General features: G+C 41.1%; 2 protein-coding genes across 5 annotated transcripts in view; both read left to right on the top strand.

Moving 5' to 3' along the window:
• The window catches only part of LOC115639502 (perilipin-3-like), a 122,893-nt gene extending 100,215 nt beyond the window's left edge, over positions 1-22,678 (top strand). Inside the window, exons 15-16 of one of the 4 annotated variants that reach the window (XR_003997689.1) lie at positions 4,916-4,995; positions 5,348-5,535. The gene's annotated coding sequence lies outside the window, so the exon portion shown is untranslated. Of the gene's footprint in view, positions 1-104; positions 122-4,915; positions 4,996-5,347; positions 5,536-22,458 lie in introns of those variants that run through there. The other 3 variants (XR_003997705.1, XR_003997691.1, XM_030542403.1) reach the window with 3 other exon arrangements.
• Positions 6,620-9,471, top strand: LOC115644596 (perilipin-3-like). The gene is made up of 5 exons (XM_030549227.1): positions 6,620-6,724; positions 7,025-7,277; positions 7,740-7,936; positions 8,174-8,296; positions 8,896-9,471. Exons 1-5 carry the CDS (start codon positions 6,620-6,622, stop codon positions 9,286-9,288), a joined length of 1,071 nt encoding a protein of 356 aa, XP_030405087.1. The 3' UTR covers positions 9,289-9,471.
• Positions 22,679-22,886: the final 208 nt, after the last annotated feature.

The following is a 22,886-nucleotide window of genomic DNA, read 5'->3' as shown; positions in this document are numbered from 1 at the left end:
CAGAAATATTGCATCATTGCTTGATTCCTGCAATCACCCAACCCCTGAAGACCATCTACCAGATCCTACTGGTTATTATTGAACACTTTCCCGTCAACTTTCAGGACAAGATGCAACAAGTTTTCCATACCACAGAAGTGCGCCATGCTCTTGGGAGGGGAAAGGAAACTATAAAAAGTCTGACCTTGAGCAAGATTTCATGTTTTCATGTTTGGCAAACAGAATCAATTTAAAACAGGGAGGTTAACAGAAGATTAGGAATTTTAGCAGATAGCAAACAGAACGTGCCATTGCATAGTCCTTTACATAAGAACATAGGAACGGCCATACTGGGTCAGACCAAAGGTCCATCTAGCCCATTGTCCTGTCTTCCGACAGTGGCCAATGTCAGGTGCCCCAGAGGGAACAAACAGAACACGTAATCATCAAGTGATCCATCCTCTGTTGCCCATTCCCAGCTTCTGGCAAACAGAGGCTAGGGACACCGTCCCTGTCCTTCTTGGCTAATAGTCAATGATGGACCTATCCTCCATGAACTTATCTTGTTCTTTTTTGAATCCTGTTGTAGTTTCAATTCTCTTAGAGTTCCAGTTGTCTTCTCTTGTGACTAGAAAGCTCTGTAAGGGCAACATTGAGGTTTACCCTACATACATAGTCTGGTAGTACTGGCTGAGTAGGGAATCACTGTTCTGTGGCTGATGGGATATCAGGCTCTGTGGGGCTGCTACTGCCTTCCCCAGTGCAGGTGTGAAGAGAGTGGGCAGACCAGACAGAAGAATAAATATATAGGACTTCACTATATGTCCTGGGACACTTGCACAATACAGGCCTGCTTCTCCACTGCTTTGCACTTTGTGTAGTCTTTTGCCCCTGTGCACAGTGGGTGTGAAATGCTGCCACATCAGAATGGTCGTGTAACCCAGCCTAACACAGTGGGGTGTTTTGTCCCCCACCCCACCCCAGTAGCCAGGCCACCTAAAGAGATGTATGAGTTTGCTAAGGAACCTGGATTTTTCAGCACAGGTAAGAGAGGCTCAATTTGACACAGGATGAAGAATCCTCACTAGAGCTGGGTAAAATATTTTTTCATTATAAATTTGCCAAAAAATGCATTTTTCAGAATACAGAAGTTATTTGCAAATTCAAGTAAAAAATGGGGGAAAGAAATAGGAAAAGTCAAAACAGTTTGTTTTGGTCATTTCAAAATGAAATGTTTAGACTTTTCATTTCCAATAGTTTCATTTTTGACATTTTTAAATGAAACCCTTTATTTTTTTTTCATTTTGAAATGGTGTTTCTTTTCCAAATGTAGCTAGATTTAAAAAAAGGGAGGGAGTAAAAAGCACCCCAAACGTACATGAAATAAAAAACTGAAAAAAAACTCATTTAGGGTCAAGTGTATTGTTTTGTTTGGCTTGAAACACATTTGCTCATTTATTCCATTTCGATGAGGAAAAACTGAAAAATAAAATGAGTTTTGATTTGAACTGATTGTTTTAAATTTTATTTTTTGTTCAGCCTCTGAAATGAAAAATTCATTATTTGCTCAGTCCTGGTCCGCATGCAAATATTTGAATGTTGCATGACAATGTTTAGTGGAAAAGGTGGCAGCATCTCAGAATCTCAATCTAGCTGCGCATTTGGGATAAACATTTAGACAGGAAGGGGATAGTGTAACGCTGACAAACCCCAGTCGGCAGGATTGAACTGGGGATCTCTGGAGCTTAGTGTATAAGCCTCTACTGCATGAGTTAAAATCCAAGTGACTATTAGCTGAGGCTGTAGAGCAGACTCCTTAATTGCTCTCTCTGGAAGTGGTCTCGGTGCCACTCGCTGAGCCAGAACAGCACACCCAGAAGATGTGTGGGTTACAATAGCATTAACATAAAAAGACTACAAGGGTGGGAATTAAGATGGATTCAGCACTGGTTAGGGTATCAAAATTACACTAAAGAATCTCAGTTGCTTCTGGTTTATCCATGACTCTTTTGCTGCCCTAACTAACTGCACCAGAATCTCACAACTTTCCAAAAATATCACAAGTAATGCCATGAAGTGGTTTGTCCCACAAGGCTGTACTGTACAGTGAGCAAGAAGGAATCCGATGGGAAATTGTATTTTTATGCAATCATGCTCATTTTACAAATGTTTACAATTTCCTTGATATTTGTCTGTATTGAAGGCATAGAAACTGTCAATGGAGAGGAGAGGCCTTTTCCTTAAGCATTACAAAATGCAGCCAGAAAGAACATTTGAGAAATGCAGCTTCATATGTTTAGAATGAGCAGTAAAATACTTCCAAATTCAGTTACTTGGAAAACTTTGTGCCTTGCGAGTTCTATGATAAAGTGGCAAAAGCCCAAAACAGTCAGGGTGCATCAGAGGTCCCGTAGAGACTTACATTTCTGTGTCTCTTGCATTATCTGGAGTGGCTGGTCTTCAAGTGCTAATGGAGCTAAGCTCTATCAATATAATGTGACAACAGATTATGGAAAAAACCATGAAAACATGAAAAGAACAAAAATGGATGCACAGGCAACTGCCTGCCACTGCAGAGAGCCTGACACAGGAGCTCAGAGACGCATGAACTGCCCCATTCATCAGAGTGGGGTAACTCCGATGCCAAGTGATGGTGATATACATGTCTAGATTTTTAACTATTTCACTGCTGATCAAAGTAAGCAAGAAAAGAGAGGGAGGACTGGAGATCTGCCCGGGGTAGCATCTCATTTTCATGGTGAGAGTGGATGTTATTAGGGAACTATTCACACTCCCATGGCCAATATCTGACCCTTGGGGCCAAAAGATCAGATGCCACCAACCCCACAGAGCCCAGCTAGGCATTTATCTGTTAAAATCCTGGGAAGGTGGGTGGGCGCACACCAAGAATAGCAAGGGCCAAGTGGAGGGTAAAGAGTTACCTCCCTTGGTATGGATGCCGCTTCTCCATCTGACGGAGGCTGGGGGCAGACACAGGCAGACATCACTGTCTCAGTTCTATTTAGTGGATAATCTCAAGCTTTTCTTTGCAACCATGTGGGATAGAAACATTTATTTTTAAATGACAGCTGAGATTGACATAATCACATGATTGGATCCAGGCATGTGGCTATTGTGCCTCCATCTTAATCTGGTCATATCCAGTCATGTAGCTGAACCTTACAGAGAGCCCAAAGGGGAACCCAGCAGAGCATGTGTGCTCATGTTTTTTACACCTGCACAATCTGCTATAAATAGCATCTCATACATGCAGAGCTTGGATTGTGAGCAGGACTTGGGACAGTACCACCACCTTTTTTCCAGTTCAATCCAATTCCAATTCAAACTCTGAGGGAGAACAATGAAGGGGTGACAAATGGATAAACACTCTTTTCTCTCACCCTTCCCTGAAACAGAAAGTGGCACATGTTCCCTTTTTTCTGAAAGGGGGTTGAAGGTGGAGAAGGGCAAGTTCTTCCAGTTACCCTACCTAACTCTTGTTCACTATCTATCTAAGGTATTTATATACTCCTGATTGCCAGAGTATCTGAGCACCTCACAAAACTTCTATGAAGCGTGGAAGCCATATTATCCCCACTGTACAGAGGGGAAACAGAGGTATCAAGAGGCTAAGTGACTTGCACAAGGTCACACACAAAGTCTGTGGTAGAGCATAAAATTGAACCCAGCTCAAATCCTAGGCTAATATTCTAACCACTGGAAAAAAACTACCTGTCTCCAATATGCCACTCCTTGTTCCAGTGTGCCAGTTTTTTACTTTGAAACTATGGCCAACATGCAGATGAAGCAGACACATTGCTATCTGCAACCTTACCTGAAGAGATGGTCTATATTTGGCTGATTTCTTATTTGTTTGGGGGGTTTTATTTTTTTTTTTAATTTTTCATAAAATGAAAAGTTCCATTTCATTTTTTTACCCTTTTCTCTACCTTTTTATTAAAAAAAACACTTTTTTCTCCCTTTTTGCATTGGAAATGGCAATGAAAGTCAATGGCTTTTTAAGTCACACAGGTGTTTTTGAAAATGTTACCCATCCTAACTAGCAACTCTTTCTAGGCAGGCTGTGGACTCAAAGTGAGTTCAGCTGGATGACAGCAAAGACTCAGTGCTGTTAATTGGAATCAGCTTTGGGGAATAACTCACTCCCAATCTTTGCAGTCCCCAAAGAATTTCCACTCTCCTATTGGTTAGCAAAGCCTTCTTTTCACTGATTACCTGAACTGTCAGTCCTGAGTATTTTACTCCCTCACAACTACATCACTAGAGGTGTATAAAATCTGACCAGGAGGTGAATAGAGTAAAGCAGTGTCTGGAGTACTGAGAAAGGTTAGTTCTTGAAGGAGTAGGATTTGTTGGTTAGGGGTTTTTTTGTTTTTTGGGTTTTTTTTATTGTTTATACAGTTCCTTGGTCAGGGCTTTGCATTTATGGGACTAAGAAATGTCTGTATTAAGAAGCTGTTTATAGGATGGGTTGGGAACTAGGTCTGGGAAACATAATGCTCCCTGGCCTTATGCCTCTTAGCTGGTGAGACAGGTCCCATTCTCTCTCCCTTCTTGTCTTTTTTGCCCCCCCACCCCCCCCCCCCCCAGTTAGAGCTATTAAATGGTCTTTAGTAGTAGTGACACCTACTGCCTTTAATAGACTCTCCAAAGAAACTGAAGGCTTTCAACTACTCTGTACCATGAGAAAGCAAGCAGGATTCTTAGTTGTGGGAGAACTGAAATATTTCTTGCGTTTAAAAAAGCAGTGACTATGTATTTAGCTCACTATTCCTCTAAATAATCATTGTTAATCTGATGAGGGCCATACCATTCCTTCTAGTCCTACTTTGGAGTAGAACATCACTCTTGTCTTTAAGGTGCTGTAACTTTTCCTTAACTTGTAACTTCAAGCCTTTCTTCTTGCCCTTTTCAGGTATATCTGATTATACTATGGCTTCTAATGGAAAAGACACAACTATGGCATCCCCAGAGCATGGGGAGGAAGAGCAACAGGTAGATGCTCCCATGTAACCATTGCTGGTTCAACATGTGAATATGAAAGATGGCTGGCTGTTATCTGGTAGCAGGCTTCACATATGCACATCTTGGTGTCTAGAGGTTTGTGCAGTTGCTCTCCCAGATGCTGCAATATAGCCTGGTTTATAATATTTAAAAATTCTTCTTGCCTTAGTTAACCTAGTGATCCAGTTTCAGTACTAACTTCAAATGCAGCTGTTGAGCCTCTTCAGATTTTTGGCCATTCAAGAATCCTTTGATTGGGTATAACCACTTGAAAAAGTAAAGGTTCATCCCCAGTGTGGAACATTGCCTCCCTGACTCATTGTTCTGTCCCTTGCCTCACTAGAATGTCTTGAGGAGGGTGGCCAGTCTACCTTTAGTCAACTCTGCCTGTGATCTGGCTGCGACTGCCTATGTTTCCACCAAGGAGAGCCATCCCTATGTGAGGTCCATCTGTGACATGGCAGAGAAGGGAGTGACCTCCATTACCAATGCTGTAGTTAGCAGTGCACAGCCAGTTGTAACTAAACTTGAACCTGAAGGTAAGTAAAGCGTATATGCAGACCTTTCTGTTTGTATGGTGCAATTTCTCAACAGTAGGCTCTTCACACCCTGTCAGGAAGCTTCCATCTCTAAAACTCAGGTGCACGAAGATCAGTACTGGAGCAGAAGCTGGCAGTGGGGGTGGTGTGACCATAGAGGAATAATACAGTTGCCCATGCATATAAGCTAACATCTGCCAGAGGCTAACACAGGGCTTTGCTTTACACTAATTACTATTGCTGAACCTGCTCTCACCTTCACTGTAGCCAGGAGGTAAGATTAGTGCTAAGCTCTTTCCCTTTAAGGAGCAACGCCCTTTGAAAGGTACCTAACTGCAAAATGAGATCTCCTCATTCTGCAACCAGAGAGCCTCAAAATCTAGGCTGTCACCAACAGAAGTTGGTCCAGCAAAATATTACCTCACTCACCTTGTCTAATATCTCTGGACCAATATGGCTACAACAACACTGCACATAGATTACAACTGCTAAATTTTTCTTAACTAGCTGCTTATCAGGCCATAGCTCAATGGTAATGGCTGCTCCCTGACTTGCTTCCTTCATGAGAACAGTTAGTTGGACTTATTGCAGCCAAGGCATTGCAAAAACTTCTTGGTGCCTTCCAGAGGGATGTTAAACATTTGATTGATTGAAAAGCTTCAGAGCTGTAAGACTATAGGGTGAGATCATTGCACTTTATTCAGAACGTAAAAGCCTTTCTCTTGGAGAGGGAGCCTGGAAAGTGATGCCTAGAATGCTTCGGTAAGAAACAATTCTGCAGTAAGTATAGATGGGAGGAGAGACTGTTCAGATGCTAGTCATACCTATCTTAATTCAGTTGCCCCATTAGGATGCATGGGAGGAAACATGGAACTATGAACTATTGAAGGGGACACTATTTTTCATGGAAAATATTTTACAAAAAGTACACAACTTGAGGGGAGGGAGGGGGAAATGTGCAGCACCTACAACCCAGAACAATTGCTGCCTGAACATATTGGAGAACTGAAGCTCTCATTACAGATGTGAGCCAGGTTCTGTAAATATTACAATAGCAAAATGGACCCATTACGAAAATGAACTCTGTTTTTTCTATAGGGACAACAGCAGAGGAGTGTGTTTCTGAAGTACCTGACAAAGTGGAGGAGAATCTACCAGTCCTTCAACAGACTGCTGATGAGGTAACTTTCACCACCCTCTCACTAGACAAAACATCATGCCTTTATGAAAGGCATGCCAATAATGGGATGCTTCCTCCAGCAGAGGAACACTCTGCACTAAAAGTGGTCAAGAGGCAGGAGCTAGTGTCTCAATAGAACTGTGGTCTGATGCTTAACAGCAAGATGCAGTTCTTCCCCTGAAGATTTGACCTATGGGGCAGAGCAGGTGGTAATCCCCTCCCCCAATCTCAATCTCTGGGTAAATGGGGTGGTATCACCCTGAATTACTGTACAAGATCTTGCTTGATCACTCTTCTCTAGGCTACATCTGAGACACAGGAGTTGGCCTCTTCCAGACTGACAGATGTCAAGGAGACCATGATCAGAGTGGTAGATATGACCAAAGAGGCTGTGCAGGACAATATGAAGACCACCAAATCAGTGGTAACTGACAGCATGAGCACAGTTGTGGAATCAAGAATGGGCCAATTGGCCATAAGTGGAATGGAAGCAGTGCTGGAGAAATCTGAAGAGCTCTTGGATCACTATCTTCCCATGACAGATGATGAACTAGGTCAGAACACATGAGTGACAAGTCTATTATCTTAAAGTTTAGGGTAATCCTCCCTTTGGGCCAAATGTCTCTCTAGGCTTCTCAATCTTATCTGGCACCAAACACAAGCTCATTCTACAGCCTTTTCATAGCTGAGACTGAGGGTTAAGACTTCAGTTGTTGGGCATGTTGCTCAAGTCACTTTGCATGATTACAAGTGGGGACAGGGTGGTACTAGAAGAAATAATGTGCATGACTTCATTAGAAGTCGTCATTAGCAAAGTATGCAAAATTCTTAGCAATGCTGTGTGTGGCATGTGGGTTTTTGTTCTAAGGCTGAAGCTACCTCTGTGGTACTGGATAGGTGCTAAGACACATACTTGTTACAAGGGAGCTTAAGATTTAGCAGATCAGTATGGCTTGTACTCCTTTCACCATCTCTTAACCTGAGAGGGTGAACAACCTGAACTCTCTTCCCTCTAGCTGAACTTGCTGAATCTGTGGAAGAGGCTGAAGTGTCTTCAGCACAACCACAAGAGCATCGGAGTTACTTCGTGCGTTTAGGTTCCCTGTCAACCAAACTTCGCCAACGTGCCTACCGCTACTCTCTAAACAAGATTAGACACACCAGTCAAAGCATCAGAGAGGCTCTTTCCCAGCTTCATGAAACCATGGGACTGGTAGGAACTCCACTATCTCTTACAACTGATGCCCTCCAGGGCAGGGAACACTCTGACCACACATGTATAGAATGTGGTACAATGAGGCTTAAGCCTCATTCATAGCTGTGCTAACTAGACCCTTCTACTCTTGATGCATTGAGCATATCACTCTGGGGTGAAGGCATGTCAAACAGTAGAACTAGAATAACTGATGTGTAAATGTCTCATCTCTGGATATGCTTAATCCACTTCTAGATTGAATACCTTAAGCAAGGTGTTTCTCTTCAAGAAGTCCAGGAGAAGTTCCATCATATATGGTTGAGCTGGAGTAGAGAGCAGCCAGAAAGCAGTGAAATCAAGGATTTCGCAAAACCAGAGGCATGTACATTTGGGTGTGTGCATGTGGGGTGGGGATGGGGGTCAGCAATTATTCTGGGCCTTGCAGGGTGTCATTGTTAGATAAGTAGCTCAAACTCAGGTGATCTTAGGTTCATTACAAAAAGTTGTTCCCTTTTTTGAGCCTAATGAGTGGCTTCCTTGCTTAGACATTCCTAAAGTGATGTCACACCAGCAAGGTCTGTGCCCAAGAAGCATAGTCGCTTTAGATGCATGCTTCTTAAACCTCTGCACAGCCTGAAAACTGACTAGATCATGGGTTTGCAACCAGTGAAACCCCTGTTAACTTGGCTTAGCTCTCTTCTGACCTACCTTACATGGCTTATTGCCTCTGTGTTAGCCTCCATTGTCACAAGTGGCTTCTCTTAGGGAAGGCACAACTTGGCCTCTTTATGTATGCTGAAAAAGCATGGCACACCCATTGCAGACCTCATTGGTGCCAATGGTCTTTCCATCAGACCACCTTGACTGCCAGTAGTACCTAGCAGCATAACTTGCTGCCTTACATCACCTGTGGCAGTGGCAAGTTTGATCCTTATTGTGTTTTGAACATTAGAATTAAACTTCTATTTCTCCAACAGATGGAGTCTGAGACCCTGGCTATGTCCCGCAGCGTTATCCAGCAGCTGCAGGATGCCTGCCAGATGCTAGTATCCAGCATTCAAGGTCTCCCCACCAACTTTCAGGATAAGGTGAAACAGATGTATCACAATATGGAAGAGCTTCATTCATCCTTCTCCACTGCCCATTCCTTCCAGGATCTCTCCAGCAGCCTCCTAACCCAGAGCCAGGAGATGGTGACCAAGGCCCAGGAATATGTAGATGAGCTGATGGCATACCTGATGGAAAATACTCCTCTGCCTTGGGTTGTGGGACCCTTCATCCCATCGGGTAAGGGGTCTGCAGACACGATTGAACCACACAACCAAGAAAATGAGGCTGAGGAAGCCTCCAAGTCTAAGGAGGCCCTGTGACCTAGAAACCTTAAACTTCTAAGGAAGAAGGCAAACTCATTCAGTCTTCCTTCTGACTTGATGTGTACTAGCATATGTCAAGAAAGACACCAGTGGCTAGTAGTCATATGCACTGTGCCTAAATCTCTCCTAATTTCTGGCAGTGTTGTGACTGCTATAATGTAGATCACTTCTCAGATACTACTTGTTTGTGTTATCACTGTCTTCAAAATAAAATGTCACTTCATTTGAATGAAGGTCTAATCTGATCTTTCTAAGAGGTGATTTCCAGTTCTACAGTAGACACTGTGCCTGCCATATGTAGCCTTGTTTGCCAGTAGCAGCAACCACTGACTTTAGTGTGTGGGCATTTAAAAGCCTGGGACGCTTACCCCATATACCATAGAACCAAATCTAGACCCTTAATTTCTAAGTAGTTCTAGATCAACCGCTCACACCTGTAAACATGCTTTAGGCTCTGGTTAAACTGAACAGAAAAGTTGCTTTCATGGCTGTGGTAGAATTGCACTTCAGTCTTCAGAAGTTGCTACCTGGAAACCCAACAGTGCAGTAGGTTAAAATTCCTACTAGCCAACCTGGGCTAGACACTACCTGGGTAGCTCAGTCCTGGCCCGTGCCCCAAGAGAGAACAAGCCGGGATTCCTTTGCCTAGCTCAAAATAGGGCTGTCCCTAGCGGGGCTCTAGGGCATATGTTACAGCCTATAAAATATTGATGATTTGGGTGGGTGTGTCATTTTAACCACCTATAAAATCAGAATCTGTAGCAAGGCTGCATATTTCCACACTTCACAGCTGAAAATGTGAAAGGTTGTAGATGCAGTCTTCATCCTTAGAAAAGCAGGCCCTTTAAATCCACATCATAGGGTGACAAGTATCAAGGGTAGCAGTGTTTGGTTTTCTGGGGGTACAGACTGCCTAGTGGTACCTTAAAGGCAACATTTATTTGGGCATAAACTTTTGTGGGTAAAGAACCATTTCAGATACATCCTCAACCCTTTTTTTTTTTTTTTTGTCACCAATGGGTGAGTAATTCAGCTTTTTCCCACAGCCTCAGACCTACCTGTCAAATAACAAAGGCATCAATCACTTGTATGGAAAATACTTTAATGTGTGATTTGCTTTGTAAGAGCTTTTGGATTTCAAAGAGGATGGTACAGTGCCAGTAATACTGAGGATATGGGTTCTGGTTAGGACACTGCATATCCTAGGAAAGCAAAAACACTAGGGCCCTTGTGCTTAAAGGTATTTAGGCATTGCTCCACTCAACATTGCAGGACCTCATTGAGACAACTTTCATTTAAAAGTGATATCAGCACTGCTGATATCACAAGTCTCATTTTCAATGAGTGACATTGCTGTCACATGGGCTTTGCAGAGCAGTGTTTAAAAACTTTTAAAATAAAACTGGGCTGCTCTGAACTAAGTGGGTTAATCTAAAACCCAGGCCAAGCTTCAGAGTGTTATGATAGGTGGTAATAAGGTATGTCCTAGGTTATTCCCAGCCCTGCTACTCCCTAAGTCATTTCTATGGTTTGTGCCTCTGTAAAAGGGCCACTTAGAGAATCTATCCCCATTCTACGTAATCCATGCAGTGTTTTGCCATGTTTATATTCAGTAACTAGCAACAAGGGGGCCCAGTTGCAGCAGGGTAGCACACAGCAACTATTACAGCTGTGAACATCATAATGTGCACAAGTGCTAAAGTTTTCACAATGTAGTTGTATCCAAAGTCAATGGAAGAGAAGCTGTTCCAGATGCGGTTTTTCTAAGCCACTGTTTCTACAGAGGAAAAACGGATCTAGTGGTTCTGGAATATCTACATTCTATAAAAGCCACTGTGAATGCTTTGCCTATACAAGAAATGGAGATGTAGCTTGTTCCAACAAAAATTTGTTGCTAGTATCATTTGACTTCAGCAAATGAAATAAGTAAGGCTGTCAATTGCAGTTAACTTAACTAAATCATGATTAACAAGGCAATTAAGGACACTTTTTAAACAGAATACCAATTAAATATTTTTGGATATCCTACATTTTCAAATAGATTGATTTCTATTAAACACAATCTGCACAGTGCTCACTTTATATATTCTTACAAATATTTTGGACTGTAAAGAAATAGTACAGTACTTGTAGGTGAATTGAAAAATACTATCTCTATCAGGAAAGTGCAACTTACAAATGTAGACTTTTTTGCGGGGGTTACATAACTGTTCTCAAACTGTAAAACTTTAGAGCCTACATGTCCACTGAGTCCTACTTCTTATTCTGCCAATTGGTAAGAGACAGGTTTGTTTACATTTACAGGAGATCCTGCTGCTTATTTACAATCTCACCTGACAGTGAGAACAGGTGTTCACATGGCACTTTTGTAGCTGGTGTTGCAAGGTATTTATGTTCCAGATATGCTAAACATTCATATGCCCCTTCATGCTTCGGCCACCATTCCACAGGATATGCTTTCATGCTGATGGTGGTTGTTAAAAAATAATGCATCAGTTAAATTTGTGACTGAACTCCTTGGGAGAGGACTGCATATTTCCAGCTCTATTTTACCCACATTCTTCCATATATTTCATGATGTTAGCAGTCTTAGATGATGAGCCAGCATGTTTGTTTTAAGAACACTTTCACTGCAGATTTGACAAAATGCAAAGAGGGTACCAATGTGAGATTTCTAAAAATAGCTACAGCACTTAACCCAAGGTTAAAGAATCAGAAGTGCCTTCCAAAATCTGAGAGGGACGAGGTGGGGTGCATGCTTTCAGAAATCTTAAAAGAGCAACGCTCAGATGCGGAAACTACAGAACCCAAACCATCAAAAAGGAAAATCAACCTGCTGTTGGTGGCATCTGACTCAGATGATGATGAACATGCATCCGTCCACTCTGCTTTGGATAGTTATTGAGCGGAGCCCGTCATCAGCATGGATGCATGTCCTATAGAAGATGAAGGGACATATGAATTTTTAGTGCATCCGGGACATAAATAGCTTGCAATGTTAGCTACAATAGTGCCATGCAAATGCCCCCTCTCACTATTAGGTGACAAACAAGAAGCAGCCAGCATTATCTCCCGCAAATTGTATCCAAGTCTGTTTGTCTGAGCGATTGGCTGAAGTAGGACTGAGCGGACTTGTAGGACAAAGTTTTACATTGTTTTATTTTCAGTGTGGTTATTCTTTGTACATAATTCTACATATGTAAATTCAACTGTCATAATAAAGAGATTGCACTACAGTACTTGTATGAGATGAATTGAAAAATACTGTTTTTGTTCTTTACAGTGCAACTATTTGTAATAAAACTATAGTGAGTACTATACACTTTGTATTCTGTTGTAATTGAAATCAATATATGTGAAAATGTAGAAAACATCCAAAAATATTTAAATAAATTGTATTCCATTATTGTTTAACACAATTGCAATGATTTTTTTAATCACACAATTTATTGTTTTTCATTTTTTTAATCACTTGACAGCCCTAGAAGTAAGCTATCTTTGCAAAGGGCTTTCTTCCCCAATATATCTGCATCTATACAGGGTGCTTTTGAGGGCATGGCATTCCTAATTGATGGTTATGCCAGCAAAAGGCAGACAAGACATTTTTTAACCTTGCAGAATTCCTTATGTATGCATAAATGACCTTTAATAACTCCTTAACTATTATCCCAAGATACCTACCTCTCTCTTTCCTGAAAAGTTACCCAGTTCTTCCCCCAACCTTTTGTGAGAGAAGAAAGGAGAAAAAAATAACTAGGAAAAAGTCTGAGTTTAGGTTGGGCCCATGTAACCTTATGCATATTAGTTAAGTGATCTAAACTCAGCTATTTTCCTAGTGCAGACCCGGGACAACATCTTTAACATATTAGCTGGTCAATTTCTAACCTAGGCTCCTGTATCTATATTAAGAAAAAAAGGTTGGGTTTCGCTACCATGGTGTAGCTAAGTCTGAAGTAAATTCAAAACTTTCCCTAGTTAAGGTAAACCCTACAGAGTGTTCCACAGTTTCAGCCAAGATGTTTGGGAATTATGATAAACCAAATCAACAAGGTAAATTTTCAAGAAGTGAAAACATCTCTTCTTATATACAGAGCTCCCAAATACCATCTCCAGTTTGCCTCAAACTTTTGAGACAAATTCAGCCCTGGCAGAAGCAAAATGTCATAGAGCTTGCTTTATTTCTGGTAAATTTAGGGTTAAGACTTTGTGCAACAGAGAACAAATATTTGCAGGACATGGGTATAAGGCAAAAAGGTGCAAAACAGGCTGATTATGGAAGGCCAGCATTTCTAGCTATTAAACTGTATTAACACTCTACTACAAATAATTTGTATAATTACAATATAGTATTCTAAAACTTGTGAGAGACTTTAAATGATCCATACCAAATCAGCTGGGAAACCACACACCACTCCTCCTTTAGTGTCTAGTCTGTGTTAGCAAGGAAAAACAGCTTCTCCTAATTAGCAATAGTTGCTAGTCAGGGTGTGGCATCCTAGAAGAGTCCAGTTGAATGAAAGAATAGTGCCAGTCAAAGAAATAGATAGGCTTCAAGATTTTGGAATAACTTTTTGTAGTGAGACTGACTTTGAGGGTTGGTAAGTACGTTTCTCTTTTCCCTTTCTGTCCCCACACCCACCTCATCCCTGTGTTAGCTTCCTTGAGAGATAGTATTTTATATCAAATATTGTGATGTCCTCCTAATCTAAAGTACAGTACTCACTGTTTCTTTCAGGCAACACAGTTTCAGATTTCTCACATTTCTATATTTCATAATTAAAGGGGTTATGATGTTTGAGTTTTCATAACAAGCAATTGTTGAATTTCTTCTATTTTATCTGTGTTCTGGGGTGCTCCTTATATTATTCTTGGGAGGGGTAGGTTGTAAGTTAACTTTCTCTCTGAATGTTGTGTGAAATCTTTGTCTTGCTACAGGTCTGAAGTGAAATGGCAAGATCTAAAGCTAGCTCAGATTACAGCTATCGCTAATATCTAAAGATACAGGAGAAAAATGGTTATTGCCATGTGTTGCTTTGCTATTTTTATGTCTACTGTAATTGTATTTGGATTACCTGGGTGTGACCTCTAACTCTGTGTTGATAGGGAAACCCCCCCGACCCCACCTTACCCAAGACCCCAGGCTTTTTTCTGAGAATAAAGTAAGAGTAGGCCCTTAGCTAGAAGCAAGAGTTTTAACTCCTGCTAAACTTGTTTTTCTGTACAAAGGGCACGCTGAGGCAAAAAGATGTGGTCAGGGCCCCAAAAAAAGGAACTAGAATTGGATAAAGGGGAACCAGAAAATCTGTTAAGTTATAACAGCTTTTAGTTTATTAAGTTGCTTGTGTGGGCGTAAAATATAACTCATGATCATTTGACCAAAGGTACACCAATAGGTATTTTTGGACCCAAGTTCCTCAAAAAGGCCTGAGCTACATGCAATAGCGTAACTGCAAGTAGGAGAAAAACACCAGGTGTCAATGACCTAACACTTACAAAACTTTCTGTAGGGAAGTAAAAAGAGAGCAGACTTGCAATTAGCTCATAAATGATATATTAATAGCAATTGTTTTTAGCAGATGTTTAAAAGATGTCATTGTATTAACCAAATAAGGTATCATCGGATGTATGAGTTCATATGATAATTTGCGATTTACAGCTTTATAAGCACAGGTATCACTGCTGTAAGGCAGAGCGACTTACCCCTTGCTAGGGGACCTGTCGTCTCTCCGTGCATATGCATGTATCTCTGATTAATCAATAAAGAGGAGCCTCAGGCTGTCTGATCAACTCAACACGGTGGTGGTCATTTTCCACAACAGTGTCTTGAAGAGGGAGTTGAAATGAAGGTGGATTTTATTGGTTTGTCCGTCTGTCCACTAATCCTAATACTGGACTCTGTCAAGTTTGTCTCGCAACCTTTAAGAGCTTGTTGTTGTTGTTTGTTGTTTCTTGTGTATTTAAAAAACACATTTGGATATGATGCATCTCCCCTTTTTATTCTTTTGTCTGCTTTAGATCCTAGTTGTAGTAGCTTCTTGTGAGAAGGGTACAGTTGGGACTTGCTTTCTATGAAATGCAGTGATAGAAAGTATGTAATGTTCTTGGGCTGCAGTGTTTTATTTGTATGGTGCTGGGTTACGGCTTATCTGCCATTTGGACCTACAATAATTTTTTTTGCCTTTCAGTTTCATCTGACTAGAACACATCTTCCCAGCCAAATAAGAACTCAAAGCAGGTAGGTGCCTTCAGTAGAACTTTAGGCTTCTGCAAGTAAATTATTGATCTTAACTCTTGGGTGTTAGCCACCCGTTGATTATTGTACTCAGTATCATTACTCTCTAGAAACCAGTCACATTATACAGTCCTTGTTATTGCTGTAGTGGCTTCAGAAAAATCTAGAGCAGGTCAGAGAATGACAGTTCAGTCTCACGAAAACACCTGAGGTTTCAGTATTTGTTTTTGTCTTACATTAGAATGAAAACACAACTTTGGAATGCTTTTGCAAAATAGAATTGTGTTAAAAATGTGTCTTACAATCAGAAAGGCCAGGTTTTTGATCTCTCTCTCTCCCCCTCTCTGGTCAGAAGTGACCAGGGAGCCTAGGATATGAGGCCTTCCCCTCAGAAACTTTGTTGAAACCGCTCAGTGTCTGTGGAATGTTCTGGCTTTGACTAAATAGCAGATTGAGGTGAAATTACATTTAGTTGAAAATATTCTGATCAGCTCTAGAAAAAACATTAAAGGCTGGTAATTGTAGATGATGTTGAAGCACAATGCTACTCCCAGATGTTGTTATTACGACTCAGTCAACCACATTTTATTAATAATAATAAGTCATTTTTGATGAGGGGCAGTTCCTGAAAGAGCTACATGTCCAATCTGAGCTGAATGACCCTCTAGCTTTCAAAATGGAAGACTGTAACTATTAAGGGAACCTGGAAAGAGAACTGGGGAGAGGGAATGAGTTTATGCCCCCTGCTTTATAATACATGGAAAGAACATGAAAGGCCATTTTTTTGACTTCTCCAAAAGCGTCATCTTGGTTGGCGATCTTTTGAAATTGCAACCCTTCTCTCACTGAGATTTTAATTTTCCCACAGAGATAGTAAACTGGACAACTGAGGGAAAGAGATGTTTAGTCATACTGTTAACTTGTTTCTTAACACCTTTCTGAGTTTAACACATAATAAAACTTGTGGGAAAAGATAATTAATTATTTTAAAAGATTTAATTCTCCCAATTCAAGGAAGATGTGGAAGTGCACAAGGCCCATTTTCTAAGCACCCCTCTCCTCATAGGTACTCCAGAAAACCTAGGGAAATTTAGTGTAATAATTCTAAGATTTAAAAACATGCAGAGTTACTCTTCTGCCTCCTCCCCTGCAGTGATACTGTGAAGATATTGGCAAGAAGAATAACAAAGCTGTTGAAGCCTTCTTTGGAAACATGATAAAGAAGCAAAAAGGCACACCCAATTTTTAATAAATGCCTCTTGCAAGTCGCATGAAACTAGCAAGATAAGTACTCTTACCTTGGCTACTAGACCTCACGGTTAAATAGATTCCTGCAGTGGATACCCAGGCTCTTGAAGTAGCTTGATTTAATTTGAGTCTTCAGCTCACAGAGACTTATATTGTCAATATCCACAGCAGCTCCAGAGGGACTGATTTCCTGGAAACATAGGTGATGGAGGAAGGATTAAGTCAATGACTTGATGCTTCTTTTTGTAGGATGTATTCAGCAAGGTCCTCAGTCAGCTCTTAGTCCTTGCTGACCATGGCCTGGGTTCCATGCTTCCACCTCTGAAAAGGAGCACCACGGAAACATCACATTTGCCCGTGATCCTGCCATCAGTGATATACCCCCAGTTATGACTACACGTGAACCTCAAGGTGAGTAAATCATGGGATGAAGTTGGACTGGAGGCAATGCTATATGAATTCCTTTGTAAATTAGTTTGGGATTTACAGATGAATAGCACTGTGAGCTTACCGTTACCTTCCCTCACACTCTAGTCAGAACAGAGCTTTAAAGTCGCAGTTCTAACTCTGAGATCACAGCAGGATTTGCAAGTGTGGGATGGAAGAGAAAGTGGATTGAGTGTATCTAGAGTTTCATGAACTGGATATTGTAATATTTGGCGCAGATGGGAAGGGGGCTGGAGGTACATTTTAGAAGAAGGATAAACGTGTTGCTTGCAACATGACTTCACGGAAATGTCTGCAGAGCAAAAGTGTCAACATGTTGCTCTTCCTCACTTTGTCTGATGCAATTGTAATACGGCCTTGAGAAGAGCCTACCAGAAATTATGGTAAGGCTGATATTGTAGGGTTCTGTGACTCAAACATCTCAATAATTTGTTTATGGTGGGTTTTTGTATCTGTGTTTGGTTTCAAGTCCAACTGAAACACAGTTTAAGGAAATCAAATTCACAGGAATAGTGGTTGTTTTTTTTCCTGAAAGATTAAAAATGAGGCAGAAATAAAGGCACAATGCAGGGAAGAGGCACACAGAGAAACTGTAGGTGGAAAACTGTAACCAGCTAATTATTTGTGAATCTTTGACCACCATCCCTCCTCTCTGCTCACTATTTCATCTAGTCTTCTGGGACTTATTTGAATATCCCAAACTTAGGGGTGGTTGATGGGTTTTCAAACAAGAAAAGGAAAAAAGAAAAATTGCTTGCCACTAAAACATTTCCTCTTTCTCTAACTTCCAAAAATGTGGAGCTTCTGTCTCCCAAAATTACTCTGTCTGAGGCCATATTCACCTTGCTATGTCCATCCTTAAAGTCAGATCTCTCAGCCCTCTAGGATGAGAATTTTAGAGAATTTAAAAGAGGTGATTCCCAGCTGTTATTAGGGAAAGCACTTTGCTTCTAGCCCTGGAAAGTTTTGATGACTGAAGGTGTAGAGGATCTGGAGAGTCACTTCTATGTAGAGAGTTATTTGAAGTCACTTTTTGGACTTGTGGAGACAGAGACTTTGTGTGTGGCAAGCTAAGTGTAAATCTTGAACACACTAAGTGGCTGTGTGGACCCTGCTTCGGTGCAGTAAAATTTACCTAGTATGCAATGACGTACTACTCTTTGAAAGAGGAGCAGATCATTTTGCACTGGGAAACATTTAATACACGGCAGCAAAGTCCATATGGCCAGTAAGTGTGCAGCACTGTAATGTGCTGTAGATTTACATCCTGGTTTGCCATGCTTTCCTTCTCTCTCTTTCAAGGCAAATCCTTTATAGTTCCTTCAGAGCCCTGGATCATAAAACTGTATTCCCAGCCCATCCTCACACTTCCCCTTGATTACAGCTGAAGTTGTGGGTGCCCAGCATTTATGAAAAATCAGGCACATGGTAATGAAGGCACCTACTGTTAGAGAGAGAGTGGCCTCTGTAATTCTTTTAAAAACATTTACATTCCCTCATACACTTTCTGTAATTCAGGGTAATGTGCCCACCTTCTGGGGAGACACTTCACACCACACCATGTAGTATGTGTAGGGACTGACTCCTTTTTTTTTTTTTTTTTTTTTTTTATATAGTGATTTTTTTGTTACGTCTTAATTTTCAAAAACACCAGGTACCAACTGTCACGGTTCCTGAGGTAATTGCACCTCTGATCTCCTCATGATCTCCTTGAAGGCACCCTCTATAGGTTTCAGACCTCCAGACATTGTCTTTCTTGAGGAGGAGTCTCATGACACTTTCCCTCTATACTGGGGATTTAAGCTGCAATTCTTCCTGCCCTTTGGTTTTGGTTTTATGTCCAATTGAAAAACAGTTTAAAGAAATTGAATTCATGGGAATAGCAAGCCTCACTTCAGTTCAACACCTGCAGCCTTGTTCTCTCATGGGCCATGACAGGGTTAACCAGTGAGCATCCAGCCTTCACAAAGCAAGGTATTTGTTCAGAATAAAAGCATTACAGAGAAGACTTCTTAAACAGTGAACAGTTTACATGTCGGGCTTGGCTTATCAGGCAGCCATCCATCTTCCTCATGGATTAGAACAAAGTAATTCAGATCCTTTCCATAGGGTCTATCCCTCTTGTGGTTGCCATGTGAGTTCATGGGTAAATTGGAGTGACCCACTCTTCCTAAATCAGGGTGGTTGCTTTGTACAGATTTTTGATTCCTTGTTTGCCAGGCTTCTTCAACCAGGTTATACCATCCAACTAAGTAGTTTCCCCCAAGAGGGGTGAGGCTTACAGGCTTGGTCATTTGTATTAATTATCTCTTAGTGACTTTAATTCCTGCAGGAAAGTCCAGTAACTACTCCTTAGCTCAGACCGATACAAACATCACTTTTTAAATTGATACAGTGCTCTCAGAACATTCCATGATTCTATTGCTCAGTTCATAGGTTGACACCTCCTGATAGTTCATTCACGTTTATGTGGTGACTTCGCCCGGCACTGCATTGCTTGTCCCGTTCAAGAAAGAAATTAACTCCTTTGCAACCAGAGAGTAACAGAGCAAATTGAGAAGGGACCGAGTCACATTTTTAATGACAAAACCAAGTATCCCAGTTCTGTACACCCACCTCATGATCTTAGTATATAGTATGCATTAAAGATACATATGTTAGAACTTCTCTTTACACTTTCAGCTAGTACCTGTACTTCCACTAGACCCGGGTGAAATGGAATGTCTTAATATGGCTTCTGAAGGGATATTGCTGTGGTGTATTCTTGGTTCAGCGCACGAAGCATGGTTAGGTCTTCGCACCGGCCAGCATCTTGGAGTGCTGTTTTAGAAGAATAATCATTCTTGTGTGTTAGGTCAGAGCCATGAAACAATGAGGAGAAGGCTGGACCATCACAGACCAGCAGCAATGCACATGCTAGTAAATCTGGGCTTTTAGTGGCAGCTTATGCTTTGTCCAGCCGTCCTGAGAGTGGGAGCAACAAAGTGAATATTAAATATGGCAGCCAGAATGATGAAATTTCAAACCTGGATTTCTCTGACCTTAAAGGGGTGCCTGAAAAAAATATAATTCCTGTATTTGGCCTGGAGGACAGAGAGAAATCAGAAGATACTGCTTGTAACGGGTTTGCTGCAGGACCAAGTCATTGTGATGTACCTACTGGGAAGAGCAACCTCAAAGAAGGAGATGACCCCCCGCAGCAGCACCAGGGGGGCAGGATTCTCCAAGCCATCAAGCTCAGGAGGAGACAACAAAACTTCAGTTTACGGAAAGTGAGAGAGTCACGTCTGCAACAAGTAAGAGAGTACTGGAGTTCTTAGAAACCAGCCATCGGGAAGACTCTGAGGCCATACAGAGCATGGAAACCCAACTGAGGGGCATGGGGGGTACCATCCATAAACAGCTGGAAGCAATAGTTAATCTCCTCAGCCAGCCTCCAAGGCCTGTCCCTGCACAGCCAGATAGCTCCTTCTCTGCCACATCCTGTGTAGAAAAGGTAAATGCTTCTACATACACTAGTGACAACTGTTTGTGATTCAGAGAGTGAGTTGCTCTTTGGAGCCATAAGAGATGGCTGCTGCCTGGTGTAGCTCTCACTTGCAGAGAGTGGCAATGGAACAAGCCTTGTTATCAGTCACCATGGCTAGAGAGGGAAGAAGAGAGCATGTGGGGCTTAATCTTATAATGCTGGAAATGTGTTATTGGTCAAGATTTTAAAGAATAACAATCCTGTGGGGTAGTACTAAATAACATATGAGGGAAAGCAGCAGATGAGGCATTGTTTGACTAGGATTTTTGAATCTCCACCTGTTGTTGTCTCTCTATTTGATACAAAATGTGTTTTCGGTGTTTTTTTTGTTTTGTTTTGTTTTCCCCTGGAGATTTTTGAAAATGTATCCTAACACTTAAACTTTACTATTTATATAAGGATGTGCATGTGGCTGGTTCAGTTATCCTTAAGTTCTCTTTGGATAAGTCTGTGCCAGGTTGATTTGTCATCTTAGTCTGATGACTATAGGTCACTTTTCCTCTTGGATTTATGGTTTCACTGTGATTTGTCAGCAAGAGAGGATGATCCACTGTTTGCAGTAACTGTACACGATATGTCAATGGTACCTTTCTCCTGATTCCCTTTTAGGTGCCTGAATCTCCATTTTTCATAGAGGGAAATGCACGTTCTGAATCTTGCTTGACCACAGAAGGTACTCTGCCACTGTTAGCGGAAACCATTAGCCCTTCCTTTCTCAAAAGGAGTTGCGGGGTGTGTGTGTGTGTGTGTGTGTGTGTGTGTGTGTGAGAACAATATATTCATACCCAACTATTTGAGGCCATCAGGTGGTCTGTAGAGGAAGACTTTGGGGAGAGATTGAGGAAGTGTTGAGTGGGAAAGGATTGTGTGTGTGAGGACAGAGGACTACATGTCTTGGGCGGAGAGGGTCCTCCGTAGGTTTCAAGAACCTTCATTAGCATCCTTCCTTTATCACTGCATTTATGGTGCAGCTAATTTACAGCATGCTTGGCTGTGTTTAGGCAGTGGCTTACATACTGATTGACCTGCCAGCATTCTGGAAAAAGCCATCAATATTTGGCATTCACTGCCCTAAGTGGCATAGTGTATGCCTTGGTATGTGGCTGCACTTGAAATAAAACTTGCCAGCCAGAAAGAAACCAACTTCCTGCATTCAGCATTATATTGTTACACAGCTCCATTGCAGAAGAAATACTTCAAATACATTTTTTAAATCCAGGAACCAACTGACATACCCATGGGAGCCAAAGTATTTGAAAACCAATAGCTTTCGGTAAAGCTATATTACAATTTCACCATATTAGCCCAGTAGGTTGTCAAAGAAAAATCTTTAGCTGAGCCAATTTGATCTTTCCTCATAACTACCAGTCTCTAAAATTTAAGGGCCTAATTGAGTTTTAATTGAAGTCAGGCTTCTGCCATTGACTTCAGTAAGAGAAAGGGAAGATATGAGAGTTTAAACAGTATGACAACCAAATCTGGTCAAAATTCAGAATTTCCAGTTTGTGGGAAAATTTGACACTACAAATCTTGTTCCCCTGAAAACACTTTGAAAAACTCCCACAATGAAAATTTAAAAAGAGAACTTAAAAAAAAAAGTAAACCAAAATTTTCTTAATTTTTTTTTCAGTTTAAAGTAAAATTTTTGAAACAATGATTTGGAATTTTTAAAATCTTTCTTAAGACTCTCTTTTTTCTGAATACTCTCCAGTTCTTCAACATCCTTCCTCAGTTGTGAACAGGAGAACTGAACAAGGAATGGTAGTGCCAGTTCTGCCAATGCTAAACAGAGGTAATAACCTCTCTTCTACTTAAGATTCACCTGTTTATACATTCAAGGATTGCATTAGCCCTTTTGGCCACAGTGGCTCACTGGGATATAATGTTCATCTGATTATCCATTATGCTCTTCTAGTCATTTTCACAATTGGTGCTTACCAGAATAATCCCCTATCTTGGAAATATGATGTACATTCTTTGTTCTTAAATGATAACTATTTCCCTATAACAATTGGTCATGTCAAAATGGTAAGCCGGGGGCAAGCAAATAGTATCCAGACAATCAAGATCACTCGCCATTAGTAACCCTCTTCATTATTTATGCTCCTCCAGTCTTTAGAATCTGCAAACTCTTGCAGT

This window comes from Gopherus evgoodei, chromosome 1 (genome assembly GCF_007399415.2).
Source record: "Gopherus evgoodei ecotype Sinaloan lineage chromosome 1, rGopEvg1_v1.p, whole genome shotgun sequence".
Lineage (NCBI taxonomy): Eukaryota > Metazoa > Chordata > Testudines > Testudinidae > Gopherus > Gopherus evgoodei.
The sequence above is the reverse complement of the archived record's forward strand: the minus strand, read 5'-3'. Positions and strand labels throughout refer to the sequence as shown.

Bases quoted from the DNA above. Each gene is read 5' to 3' on its own strand.
- LOC115644596 (XM_030549227.1), top strand. From the start codon at position 6,620: ATGAACTCTGTTTTTTCTATAGGGACAACAGCAGAGGAGTGTGTTTCT. The intron at 7,278-7,739 runs GTCAGAACACAT...TCTTCCCTCTAG, and splicing joins CATGACAGATGATGAACTAG to CTGAACTTGCTGAATCTGTG. The intron at 7,937-8,173 runs GTAGGAACTCCA...ATCCACTTCTAG, and splicing joins TTCATGAAACCATGGGACTG to ATTGAATACCTTAAGCAAGG.